Source organism: Aptenodytes forsteri, unplaced genomic scaffold (assembly GCF_000699145.1).
Source record: "Aptenodytes forsteri isolate BGI_AS27 unplaced genomic scaffold, ASM69914v1 Scaffold217, whole genome shotgun sequence".
NCBI lineage: Eukaryota > Metazoa > Chordata > Aves > Sphenisciformes > Spheniscidae > Aptenodytes > Aptenodytes forsteri.
The window spans coordinates 4,175,575-4,190,057 of record NW_008796222.1 but is presented as its reverse complement, the minus strand read 5'-3'; the positions used below and the strand labels follow the sequence as shown (position 1 = coordinate 4,190,057).

Below are 14,483 nucleotides of genomic sequence, written 5' to 3'. Positions count from 1 at the left end.
GTACACTTTACCTTTCTTCTGTTCAAGTTACTTTCCCACTCAAGAGCTTGCTTGAGTGTTACTTCTGTCCATCAGTGAAGCTTTCCCGAAATAGTTCGGGACAAGTCTAGAGCGCTTTTTGGGAGCTTGCTGAATCTTGGCATTTGAGTACTTTGGGCTCCTGAATAGATGCTTCAGGTTGAAGGCTTCTTAAAGCTCATAGTGTGACTGTGTTGAGAACTTGGGTTTCTTCACCCTGGGTTTAGCTTTCCAGTGAACTGCTTTACTTCTAACCAATTTTCTCTTAGAAATTCTTTGAAAGGATAGAGTACTGCAGTAAGCAAAAGAAGTTATTTCATTAGCCCCAAATGTAGGCTTTTAGTGTTTTCCAAATTACTTAGTAGTTTAGCATATGTGACAATCCATAAAACTTTCTGGGTGTTCAGTGTGTTCACTTCACGGGGGGAGATAAATATGTTCTGGTTTTGTGTCACCGGAACACCTTTTGTGAGATACTAGTATCACATGGCATCTGCTACGGGTCTTCACCCATGTGAAACTTCAAATTCAACAATTGTGTTTTGGTGTTGAGTTGGCAGGGGTCCTCAGATCACATTTATTAAAAGGGCTAACACTAATCTGTAGAAGATGGTCTCCTTATAGGTATGGGTAATATGAAAGTAGTATCTCTTCTCTTGATTGCTGATGAGCTCTTGTTCTCCTGGTACAGAATGTCCCTCCAAAAAGAAATGTGGAGGAATGGTCAGCTACGAGGTTATAAGTTCTCACTTGAATTCTTCCCGTTTGGCTAGTGCTCGCTAGCTTAAGTGGCTTTAACGTCGATGAAACTTAAGTGACTTCAGCCACTTTTAAACTTGGATTATATTTTTTCTAGACTCTTGGAATAGACAAGCCCAATACATTTTTCTAGCTCTCCATATCCTGTGAGGTGCAGTGCAATGACTCAAACCCTGCTTTCCTCCATTAAACTGCAACCAGCATGATCCAACACGAGGATGTAGGCAGAAGTTCTTCATGTGTTAAAACAGCTTCTTGCATGTATGTTATTTGGAGTGGGATATGATTTGATGTTTCTCAAACTGTTAATAGTTTGATGATTAAAACAGACTTGTTACCTTATGACTCTTCCCTTGTTGGCACTGGAAGGGAGTTGAGAAAAAGCTGAATTAACTGAATTCAGCATTCAATTAACTGAAATGCTGTGGAAATGTATTCTTTCCTAGGCTTAACTTTGGTTAAGGTGTTCCCTTGTAAGGAAGAACTGACTCTTCGCCTGTGTTGTACTAGATTCTGCTGCTTTAAAAAGCAGGGCAAGTGAGAATGTTGAACTTTGAGATGCTACCAAGGCATTAACAGGTGGTGGCTGTGGTAGTCTAGCTGGACAAACAAATGGTTGACATCACCTGGTGTTTCTCTGTGTCAGTTGTTCCCCTCCAATTCCTGTCAATTTTGAGCCTTGCTTCTGCTGAACTTACAGCCTCTTAATTACAAACAGCATTTGTTAGTCTCTAACCCTAAAATGCTGCAACACCACAGTTGATTGCAAAGGGGCATGGCTTGTAACTATTGTAAAACTGAGCAAAAGCCATGTGCCCCTGAAAAGACCCGTGTAATGGAGGACTACTGTAAGAAGCTAAAACACTTCTGGTTTGCCTCTGCTCTGATGGGAACTAATGATCCACAGCAGGTTTGCAGCTTGTGTTGTAAAAACAATAATTATCCCTGGAAACAGCTCACGCGTTTGCAGTAGTTTAAAAAAAACCCAAACACCTGAAGTTTTATACTCTCTTGCTTTGGGAATTGTGGTACTTAAATATGCATAATACTTAAAACACTTCATTTGCTGGAATATACACATTTGTACCAGCTTGCAAAGACTCCAGAGTTCTGATTGAACAAAACTGTTTCTGCTTTTCAAAACCAAAAATTGTTTCTAATGAGAAATACTAGTGACAATTTCATGTTTGTGTTCCGTATTAGAAACAGTAGTAGGGCTGAATTTTTCCCCATTTAACAGCAAACAGCTGTTGTATTGCTAAAATTTATTAGACCTCTTGTCACACATTAACTTTCTATAATGTTAAAATCATATTATGGACTTGCTTTCAACTTCTGTGGAAGACTGTGAACAAAATTGGAAGATAGCATTAAATCAAGACTTAAGTCTCGCTGCCTAGGAACACTTGAATTCTGTTAATGAGTTGGTCTACTCATGCACTCTTGTTTACTCTATTTATCATGTATAAACTACCAACAGCGTCTTCCAGGACTAATTTGGATATATTTTCAAAGTTTTAAAAAATGCATCTTGTAGCCAAATGGGGTTTTGAGCTACTGTAAGGGAAGGGAGCGTATGTCTGAGCCACAACCATGTAAAATAATTTTAAGTCAAATGTGAATTTGGCCCATGTACATTGCCCCTGGCAGGACTGTATTTGCCATCATACGCATTTGTAAGAAAAAGTGTCTTGTACAGAGTGAGAGACAAAACACTGAAGGAGTAAAGTTCCCAAATGCTATTGGTTTTAAATGAAGATTTCAGTTAGTTTGAATCTTTACTACCCTCTGATGTGCTTCAGGGTCTTCTCTGCAGGAAAACTGCAGGGGTGTCAAGGTTGGTCAATCAGTTGGAATTTAGGTGTGGAGGTCTTTCCAAGAAAGACGTACTACAGCTATACAGTACAACTGCAGTAGCCAGTTTATGTTAAAGTGCTATTCCAAGAGCAACACAGGACCCAGGTTTGAACAGCTAAGGAGGTGGGTGAGACAAATAAGGAGAGTAGAAGGGAAATGCTGGTGGTCTTCAGATAAATCTCAAGAACACATCTAGCATGTCTTCAGTATCCACTGTATGTATTAAGGACCTTCACTTAAGAGCTGGACCAAGTCCTTTATCTGACGTCCCTTTTTACTGAGCAGTAAGCACCTTAGTCTGTTCTCCTACCTGTTATCCCCAATGTCTTCATTTACTTTGGAGCTGGAGTGCAGATTCTTAAATCTGTTCTTCCAATCTTTGACAGGAATAGGCAACAACTTTTCATGAGAAAAGAATTGGTATCATTAGTGTTGGAAGGGGAAGAAGAGAGCAGCTGTTTCCCAGATTGGGAGCCTTTCCTAATTATGCCAACTCCTTTTCTGAATATTGAACATAGGGGGTTTTTTTCCTCATCTTGAAAAGTGGATGGAAGTCAAGTGACTGTTAGAGGTGAGGCACATGCAGCCTTGCACAAGATCTTACTTGAAGATGGTGCGGGATTAGCAGTTGCAGTAGCCGCACTGCTGCTGACCTAAAGTGTAAGGAAGACAATCAGTGCTAACTAGCACAAAACAGACTTATCTAAGCAGAGTTGTATCAAACAGCATTCTCAACTTCTTATATGTATGAATATACACCAGTAAGCAGGAGCACAAAGCGTAACAATTTAGTTTAGACTTAGGAAAAAAGTGTTAGAATACTTCACTATCAAGGTTGCTGCCTTACTGAGATTTGCTTGTCTGTCAACATGTGAAATCGGTTATAAGCATCACTAACACTTGTGTAGTGAAGTAAATTTTTTTTTTCAGGAAGTATCCAGGATGGGCAGAAAACCAGATGCTTTACCACCTATTAAAACCTCTAATGAAGCCTGTATAAAAATACTAACTCGCTAGGGCTAAAAGACTAGCATATTAAATAAATGCATTGTATCACTTCATGTTGCAGACTAACTCCTAATGTATTATGGTCTTAACCCAGTGCTTGTACACTGTTTGACCACTACTGATGTGGAAACGGCTGTTTGTAGCAGTGTCTAATCCCAGATTCAGGTTGAGGTGATGAATCATAAGCCTGATCATCAAATTGTATACAAGTTCATTGTTTCTTGTAAAATTATTGTGTGGGCATTTTTAGACTGGTCAACAGAAGTGCTTGACATAGGATTGCTGAATGAAACTTAGGCTCTTAGTAACAACCCTCAAATACAACGTGATAAAAGCATTATCAGTTCCTAAATAAATATGCCTAGCCACACTTTGGCATTGTAAATATTTAAGCTGTGACACTTAATTTTTACTGTGGCTTTTAATTACAAATAGTTGTGTTGTGTCTCGAGAGCTAGAATTTATTTTAGAACAGGAACCTGAGTGTGTTTCATTGAGCAAGTTTTTGTAATCTCCTGCACTCAAAATGTGTCTACCATAAACATGTAAGTATAAAAAGGCCTTGGGGACTGCATTAACTCCTTGGAATATACAGCTTGTGAAATCCTCTTATTAGGAAATCCGTGGCATTGGCCGTGGCATAAGAGTGGACAGTTACTGTGGCCTGACACGCTGATTTAGTCTTCCGGCTCTTGCTTTGTGGTGACTTGTTTTGTTAGCCTGCAGCCTTAATGGTGGGGTAGTAAGTGGTAGCAGACTTAAGCTGCAAATCTACAGCAGCATGGGCATTAAAGAAACTTGGTGTTAATCTGACTTGGTGGTTCTGTGCTGGTAGGGTATTGCTATCTCAAACTATTGCTGGCATACTAAGGACAGTGAAGTATGTCTTGAAACTATCCTTTATGCAATTGCAGCTTGCTACTTAAACCAGGCTGAGTGAAAGAGGAACGAAAAGCACATGAGAGTTCTCTTTCCAAGGTCACTGAAATTAGTCATGTGCAATAGTATTTGCTTTGGATTCTTATCGTACTTGTGAACTCCAGTTTGAAACCAGTACTGACTACCTGATTCTTTTTTCTTCCTGCCTAGTGTCAGATTTGTTTTGTAGCACTCTTTATAGGAGTTGGCTGACAATGCAACCTTTTTTTAAAGGTATTTTCAAGAGGAATAATTCAAGATTGATGGATGAGATCTTAAAACAGCAGCAAGAACTCTTAGGACTAGATTGCTCCAAGTACACCGTGGAATTTGCAAATCAAGACAAAGCTGATCAAGGTAAGATGAATTGTGAGGGGGGATTGGTGTGACTCCAAATAACTGTATATAAATCATAACTCTGCTTATACTTAAACGCATTCCTGTGTACAGTGACATTTTCCTTCATTAAGCACTGATTGTCAGAACACACGCAACCTTCCTGGGCTAGTTGTAAGCTTTCATTGTGCTTATTTGTTCTTAACTAGTAGTGAAGTGTTGCTTTCTCCTTCCCATAGTGATCATTACTGGGTAGTCTGATCTTCCCTTTGGCCCGACTGTTGTGCCATGACTCCTTTGATGCATCAGTGTAGCTCAACTCTCCACTGTTTCGGTGAGATTAATTCTTTTGCTGAGAGTTGAAAAGCACTGGAGTTACTGTAAGGGAACTGATGTCAAGTTAACAATGTGTGCACTTCCATCTTCCCAAACTTATACCTCAAAGTTGGGAGGAAGAAGGGAAAGAGCAAAACTGTTGGTTGTCATGGCAATGTATAAATATGTTTATATATAAATATATTAAAAAAATTAAAAAAAATCTGTGATAGCAGCTTTTGCACGTAGTAGAAGTGGAAAACGGGAATATGTTTCGAGGTTAATGTTCCTTATTCAGTACTATCTGCTGTAAGTATTCATTTAGGTATGCTGACTAACACAAATGCTAGAAGTCTATTCAAAGTGTAGTGAATCACAAGCATGTACTTACTAAAGCAAGCCCTTGCCTTAGAGGGATAGGCTGATACTTACAGCTCTCCTACAACTCATACTATTTAAATAGGTCTCATAATAAAAAACCACTTACATTTTAAGACAGTCATATTACATAGTTCAAAGACTTAAGAAAAAACTACACAAGCTGTAGTACATTTAGCTGCATTTAAGATGCTGTTGGCTGAGTTTTGCTTCCCCTACAAGAGCTAATAGGATGGCGAGATCCTTTGTGCCAGTTTTCCAGTATAAAGTCCAATGTTGTAGCATAAACTTGCCTTGTAAGCAACTTAGGCTGAGGTATTTACATGGACACAACCTATGTTATTTCTCTTTATTCCTGTGAAGGTTGAAATAACCAGCAGAAAACAGGGTAGACAGGTTATTAATGTCTTAACTGCAGTTAAGTGTGCTAGAGTTTATCTAAATCGGGATATTTATGTCCAGACCAAATGAACTACTGGAAAACTGTTCAGACTTGCCAACTGAAAGGATACATTTAAGTCTCAGGAACCTTTTGTGCTGGAAACTGTGAAAAGCAGAGGTGTTTTCTGTTCTCTTTAGAATTTTTCATTCTTACTCAGAAGGCTCCACAGTCAGACCAGGCACTTCATACTTGGATGTCAGCTTGTTCAGTTCAATCTAGTTTATAATAATAAACTGCAGTTTTTCACTTCTGAGAAGCAAAAAGAGATGTCTTACACTTATGAATACTGTTAGAGAAATAGTCTTTAACATAGGACATATGACAAATCAAACAATATCAAGGAACAATTATTTTCATTGTGGTAGCTTTGGATAGACTAACAGGTTTTTTTAGGTGTTCTTACGAGTCTTCTGACTGTATTCTGTGGTCCTTTGCAGTCAGGTTCTGCAGTCTTAAGAAATGCTATTTTAAAGTATTTAGTTATAACTGTCATAAGTTCTGTATCAGTCTAATGTGTCCACACACTAGTATTTAACCCAGTTACTTCAAGCTGGGTTTAGTACACTATCTGTGGCCTTCAGCTTCCTCGGTAAGTTTACCTCTTAGGTACCTTATCAGAACTGATGATGACACAAGCCACGTAGTGCGAGAAGACTCTTACCTCACAATAGTGTAGACAATAAGATTGTTGTGAAATGTCCCCTTAAGTCACAGACATAATTACAGATTAAATGGGTGAATTCTGGTACTATTACCTGGTTCCTAGCTTCTCTGTAGCAATCTTAGATTAATATTGTAACTCTTGCATCAATTTTGAAGTGCTGCTGAAAGATCCTGTGATCATATTCAGGGAGGGCCCCAGCTTAATCATTGTGTCACATGAATGTCCACAGTAGCTGTTAAAACACTTTCCTCTTTTAGGGTAGGAATTAGATCTTTTTTCTTTTCCCTGAACTGCAAGTCTTTCTGCATTGCTTACCACCCCCCAAGTTACTATCTAGGCACCGTCCTCTCACTGCTTTGCCTGACAGTGTAAGAACCAATGCAAATTCGCTGGAAGACTCTACGTTTCAAGACTGACATTAATTAAACCACTTTTCACAAGACTCCTCAAAATAGTTGCCTTAAACTTGCTTTTCAGTAATACAGCAAATCCAGAAGATTCTTACCCACTTCTGTAAGAGATGGATGAGGTATATCTATGACTAGCTGTATAATATATGAAGTAATCTGCAAGTTACTTTCAATCATACCCTGTGAGTATCTAAAGCACATTCAAAACAACTATATTTCTGTTGCTTTTAAACTGTGTTTTGTACTTTCAGTTTTAAATTGCCAATCTACATTGAAGGTGCTGTCCCCGGAAGATGGAAAAGCAGACATAGTAAAAGCTGCTCAGAACTTTTGTCAGTTGGTAGCACAGCAGCAAAGAACATACACAGACCTGGATGTGAATGTGTTAGACAACTTATTAAGTAGTAAGTATGACATGGTCTGTGGGGAGGAGGGGAGAGGGTACTCGATTCATAATGGATTTGGTTTCTAGTATATTTATTGCTTAGTACGTATGCATCTTGATGCTTAGTCTATCAGTGTAAGTTACAATTACTGCTTGCAGGCTTCTGCTAAAAATTTCTTACTGGTTTACTTCCTTTTGAGCTTTTTCTTTAAGCAGAGAAAGGAATTAAGCTGAATTGGAGACTCAGTTTTTCAGAGTTTACAGCCTCTGTGGGATGTTCTGCGATGAGCTTTCTGAAAAAGATACCACTGAAACTAGACGATTATAACTTAGGTTAACATCTTGCAAGTTAGTATGCTGCAAACCTGGGTATGGGCAGAGTCTTTTCCAGATGTAGTTACAGCAATTAAAGCTGTTACTGCTGCCTAACTACCACCCTGAGTGCAAATGATAGAGCACTTGCTGATCTTTTGCTGCTGTATAACCGTCCCAGCTTAGTTGTCTTCGTTACTAATTCATGCAGATTACTGACCCTGCGCTGAGGTGCATGGCTACATGCAGTAGCTATGAAAAGGGCAGGGCTGCCCTAATCTCACATCTGGGAGAAGTAGTTTAGAACAAACCTCCACTTCCCCAGTGGGGCTATGGAGCTGTAGTACTTGCTCAGCTTTCCTAGGTGGTCCATGCATGTTAATTGCAGCTGTAATTAACTTGGCAGGGTTCAGGTTTCAGATTGCACACTTGAACTTGGATGTCTGCAGGCACATTATTGTAGTGTGACTCCCATTAATTGGGAGTCACTTCAGAGAGTGATTTTTTTTTTTTCAAATGGGTGGTCAGCTGAATTGCTGTGGCAGTTTAGACACTTTAATCTTAATTTCAAACTGAATTCTATCCCTATTGTCAGCATGCTGCATGATACTTCTCACTGTAACGGAATTATTAAATGTGTTTAATTAGGCACCTGAAGAGGTAACTTAGATATCTATCCTGTTATACCCCAAAGGCAACTTAAGGAAATTAATAATTGCTTGTCTAAAACAGTCACTCACTTTGTGAAGAACTGGTGACTATTGATACCCTTGTATGTATTTTGGCCAGTGATGTTTAACTGGAGCTTCTCAAACACTTGTTCATGATCTTCTATCCGTGCATTTCAGTGTCTGGATGTGCTGAAAGTATTAGGTCCAGTCTGCATACCCTTAAAAATGGAGCAGATTTATTGTTCAAGTAATGCATGCTAGCTGAGAACAGAAAAAGAAATCTCCTAGACTTTTAATCTGTCAAAACTGTAAACTTTGAAAACAGGCTGCTTAATCTATGTAGCTAATAACTAAGGATAGTATCTAGAACTAGTCCTGCTTATTAATTTGCCTGGTTTTAACGTTTAGGACAGTTGGAGGTGAAGAACTACTCTTTCATGACTTATTTAGCAGCAGCTTATGAAACCACTCATTTTAGTTGTAGGCAAATTTAGTTTCTGTGCATCCTTAATGGCAAGGTATTAAACGTAAACATCTGTGAGTTACTGATCTAAATTGAGAGTGAGTTCTGAAAAGCAGTACTTGAGTAGCTATGTCTTTAGGGTTTGTGTTCGTGGTGACTTCTGTAAGTTTCTGGGTTTTCACATTTTTATTTAAATACCCGATAATGTAGTTTTTTAACTTTCTGTTCATATTTAGGATGCAGTTATTGAAGTCTAGTCCTAAAATGGTATGGTTCTAGCTTGTCATGTGGCTTTTCTGGTTCTTAATCCAGTCATGCTCTAATCCTTACATCTTGAGTTTTCTTTAGTGTAACTATTTCTTCTGAGCAATGCCTCAGCTAACCAGCTTGTTTTCAGAAAAGTAGGTGCCACTGTATTGTAATATTGTCCCTACTTGTCACCTGCCTTCCTAGTAAAGAACATGACTATCAATTAAGGCTGTTCAAGTTGCCCTATAAAAATCTATGTGGAGAAGAGAAAGGGTAGTGCTGTGAGCTCTACAAATGTCTTCATGTTCCCCTCACAGAACTCCTGACCTAGAAGGGGTGTTGCCAGATTCCTGTCCCTTCAGTGTCGAAGCCTTTTGGCCTCTTTTTTTTTTTTTTGAGTTCGCTCCCAAATCCTTTTACGTTGTGTGCTATACTTGAAGAGTGCTGTAACTCTAGCAGCTCTGAGGGAGCTTCCACATGTAAAGCATCTGTAGTGTTGATATGTTTAGGTAGAGAAATGGATGAAGAGTGGAAAGCACAGTACTGTGTTGTGAATAGGCTGTTCTGACAGTAATACTACAGTGTACGTTTTCATTTTCCTTCAGATAGGAACCAGAAGGAAATATTAGCATTAACTGGGCTCTCTGAAGGTCTTTTCCTGTTTGAAAAGCCATTGCAGTGTTGAAGATCCTGCTGCTGAACTGGCCAGCTGAGGAGTACTCAGCTACTGAATCAGCTGATGAGTAAAGCTGTCCACTTCCTCCAGAGTCCCCACTTCTAAGTATTCACTGCTTCCCTGCAAAGTTCTCTCACACTAACGTGCTAGCTTCTGAACACATAAGCGGCTTTTGCTTTATAACTTTTTTCTTAACTTTGAGATAAGATTTGGGCTGTGGCACACGGCACTCATATCTAAATACCTCATCCTTCTTTAGAAATGCACATGCTTGGGAAAATAGCTGCTTTACCTCTGGTAAAAGGATTATTATTGTGATGATTCAGTGGGGAGGGAGGATGTGAACTTTCTGAAATCTCCAGCTTTGGTTTCAAAACCTGGGCGGAGTGAAATCTGATAGGACCTTAGTTTCCTGTTCTGTTATTCCCAAAGTTAAGCTCATCTACAACTAAACTTAAACTTGTAAAAGGCTCTTGACTGGTTTGGTTTTTTTTAAACAAGTGAGAAAAGAACTGAGAAATAACATCTGAAGTTCAGAGCAAATAAGCAGTATTAAACTTTTTTTATCTGATAAAGGTAGGCATTATGCAATGTAAGCACTCTTGCAGTTGACTTGTAGACTTAGTGGATAATGGAACGGGGTAACAAGAAATAGCATGCAATAATCATGACTAATTGCACTTTATAACAAAGTAGGGTTATGACTGCTGGAATGCTTTTCCGATGAGCTAGGTAGGTGCATGAAGAACAGCTTACCTTCTTGGGTACTATACTGGCTTTCACATGTTGCCGTAATCAGCTTGCTAGAATTAGCAGGCAAAGCTGGACTAAGACTGTTCGTTCTAAGCTTATTGCCTGTCTGTCAATTTTAGCCTGGAGTAGCTCAGGCATGGCAGAAGTGTATGGAAGGGAGACAGTGTCGTTTGGCCACTGATTGTTTTCAACATCAGGAGATTGGTAGGATGCTCTCATTGGTAAGCAAGACAGCAAGCTACTAAAGATTTAATTAGCTTCTCTTTTCCTGGGGAGACTTCCTTGTGCATCAAACTGTAGTAGCTGGTCTCAGCTTTTCAGGGGATGAAGTTTAGTAGCTTTTTTCAAACAGCTGTTTGCCCAGTCTCTGGAACAGGGCATACAGAGACAACGAGGTCATCTGAGTTGGGATTAGATTAGTGGAATGAATGATGGGGGTTTTAAGGTATGGGTAGTAAGAGTGTCAGCATTTAGTGAAGTCCTTCAGTGTTCTCTAGCCCTGCCCTGGGATGGGCCCTGCTGTCCACTTAGTAACAGGAAAACAAAAATAAATATTGCCCTGTTCTTCCTCACTCATTAACCAGAAAGATGTCACCTGCAACAGTTTGTCTGAAATGTCATAGTAAAAGTTGTTTTTAAAATTGTCTGTCTAGCTCCATACGGAGAAAGAGACAGCTCATCTGGTAGGGTATTTTTTTTTTACAACTTGTTTTCTTGATGGTCTGTGATACCAATTTGTTCTTCAGTGGAACCTCCTTAAGTGGTTTTTTTGACTTAGTAGTCCTTTTACTCTACTTGAATGCAACTCCACGTAGTTGAGTTAGGACTGTAGCAGGTATGGGTCAGGGTACAGCATGTTCTATGCTACTAAAATCAAGTTTGCCAAGACAAAACTAGAACAAGTCAGTTTAAACAGCAGTGTTAAGGTTTGCTGTTATTCAAAACAATGTAACTGTTCCTATCACTTCCTTACGAAGTCTTTGAAAACTACCTGACACAAAAATAAGTCCAACTGGGCCTGCAGTGGCTGCCTAAGCTTTTGCTCATTTGGTCCTGTTCAGGTGGTGCAAGACCAGCCTGTCCTCTTGGGCTCTTAATTGTTAACTTGTCCTCAGGAGCTTCACTTTATTTAAAAAAAAAAAGTGCATTCAATGAAAAAGCAGATGCCTTAGGGTTTAGAATTAAAACAAATCTGGTGAATTTGACAAAACCTAATTTAACTTGTTCTTACAGGTACAAATGGATTTCCTGATCCTGATTTAGTCTTGAAGTTTGGTCCTGTGGACAGCACATTAGGATTCCTTCCATGGCACATCAGACTGACAGAGATCATGTGAGTTGCCTATAAATACTGTAAAACAGGTTGGAATAATATCTCACTCAACAAGTCTTTATGTGACTGACTTCATGGAAATAGCCATAAGAGGAGACCTGTCTAAACCGAGGTGTCTGGAAATTGATTTGAGGGTATTTAAAAATTGTTAAAGGAAACGTGTCAAACATTCATTGTTGTTCCTTCAGCCACAACTAGGCAACAGCAGGCTTTACTCTTCAGGCTTAAGGAACAACTTCTGTCATCAGCTAGTCTCAGTGGTCCAATCCCAGTTCTGTTGGTGTTCCTTATGTGGATTTTGAGTGGCTTACAGGTTTCTATCAGGGAAACTAAGGATATAAGGGAAATAGGATAATGGACGATGATCATGCCTCTGGATTACTTTCCAATTTTGGCAATAACTGAACTGACTATAGTTGCTGTATTTCTTAAATCTGAGAGCATTTATAGGGCACTTAAATGTCTGGGCAGACCTGTGCTTCCTTCTCCAACTTTCTCGCTGATTTGAAGTGCCGTACGTACTCTGATGGGTAGGCTTTGATTTAGAGGGTGGCAAGATATTAACAGCTAGTTTAGATACTAGAGTCAAGAGACAGTAACGGTGTTGAGAACAACTTCACAAGGTTACTCAGACAATAGCTTGCTTTAAGTAGTGATATTCCTGGCTGGCCATACGAATCGTGTGGTGTTTATAAAAGCTTATTTTAACTCTTCTAACTTGCTTTCTCAGTTCTTTGCCTTCCCACCTGAACATCAGCTATGAAGACTTTTTCTCTGCCCTCCATCACTATGCAGCCTGCGAGCAACGCTGGGGAAAGTGACTTCTGGCTGAGCACGTGGAGTCAGGCTTTCTGTGGGAAGGAATTGATGTCTGTTTACAAGCACCTGTGACCCATAAGTCTGGTTCATAGTCCTTTCTTAATTTATCAACAAATTCAATAAAGTGTCTTACCTTTCTAGAGAGTCTGTGTGAATGCGTGAGAATCTATGGGGAGGGGGAAATTCACAGATTTCCTTTATGAAAAAGACAGTTATTGCAAGCAAAGCTGTTCAGAGCTGAACTACACTCACTTTCATGTCCAAGTGACCGAAAGAAGATGGAAGAATTAAGTCTTGTGAAATCTACAGGACAACATAAACGGGAGTTCATGCCCTGAAGGTCCTTAAATCCAAGGAAGAACTCTGATGTCAGCTTGTTTCTTTTTAATTCTTCATGGTCAGGCATTTTGGAGCTAATCACCTGGTTTATCTTCAGACATATTTACTATACAATATGTGAATTTCAGCGGGGTCGGTATTGGTTCTGTTAACTATGAGAATGGACTGCTACTCAGCTGTGATGACTAAGCCAGCAGTAGGTATCAAGTTCTAGAAATACTGAGAAAATTCCATAAAAAGGAATGGAAGCTTCTATGGTAAGTGTATTAGGCAGTCTGTGTAGCACTATCCATCCTCTCTTTTTTAAGAGGTAAAATCAAAATACTCCTACAGCCCCGAGTGAAACTTCTCTTAGCATCAGGTCAGTTTTCCATAGGGAATAAGCATAAACAGTACTATGTATTGTTTGTATACCTATTTTCCCCATAACATTCTCACCTAAGGTGACAAGCTGGCTATGGCTCTGGCATCACTTGCTGACAAATCTGAAAATGGACTAGGTCCACTTCCGTGGCTAATGTGACTTGCTTGTTGTGCTCGTGTACCCAGCAGGGGAGTCTGCTTAAGCCTTTCGGTAGGTTTGTTCTGAACTGCGCATTAGAAGTTTGAATGGGAGTCTGCAGCAGACAAGAAAGAAGATGAAGTGGAGCTGCACTACAGTATCTCAAAACTGAGATAACTAAGTAGATACATTAGCTAAATGGTCTTTATCGTGGAATGTCCTATTCGAGTTACATTCCTATTGTTGGAAGTAGTTTGAAATTGAAAGTCTTTATAGCAGCATTTGGACAAAGCAGTATCTTTAGAGCTGTATTACTGGAGACAAACAATATTGCAGCCTTCTGCCCTGCAGGCTGTAGAACTGTTGGACACTTCATTCTGGAAGTGTTTCTTCCCCTCCCCCCTTCAAAATGAGTCTGGCTTTATCTCCTTCAGGATAGGCATGTCACTAGAAGGGGAAACTTTTGCTTTTAAAAGGGAATTGCCAGATTTGAAATGAAGGTTTGCTTCTTTGTGAAACAGTGCATTTTAACTGTTGTACCTTGATGTAATGTTATAAAGCAGATTGCATAAACTCTTAGCTGCAGTTTTTTGTCATACTAAGATCAGACTGCAGTTACACGAGAGCGCTGTGGTCTACTTTATCTCGTAAAAGAGAAAGGGATGTTTAATCAATTAACTAATGGCTTTGATCAAATAACATTCCACATGAGCTGGAACGCTCAGAGTACAGTTGGCTGCCTCTTGCAGACTGGTCTCTGATGTTTGCCAGTTACTGTATCGCAGAGAAGATGAACAGTCGTGCAATGTTTCCTGGGTGCTGTCATTGCCGTAGGAAAGTTTTCTCCCTGAATGTGAAGTTTACCTTTTTTTGTGG

The 14,483-nt window shown here is 39.5% G+C and overlaps 1 protein-coding gene across 1 annotated transcript; it reads left to right on the top strand.

The window, feature by feature from the left end:
* Positions 1–1,552: 1,552 nt before the first annotated feature.
* On the top strand, positions 1,553–12,910 carry NUS1 (NUS1 dehydrodolichyl diphosphate synthase subunit). The gene is made up of 5 exons (XM_009289184.1): positions 1,553–1,625; positions 4,732–4,917; positions 7,357–7,509; positions 11,848–11,947; positions 12,678–12,910. Exons 1-5 carry the CDS (start codon positions 1,553–1,555, stop codon positions 12,766–12,768), a joined length of 603 nt encoding a protein of 200 aa, XP_009287459.1. The 3' UTR covers positions 12,769–12,910.
* Positions 12,911–14,483: the final 1,573 nt, after the last annotated feature.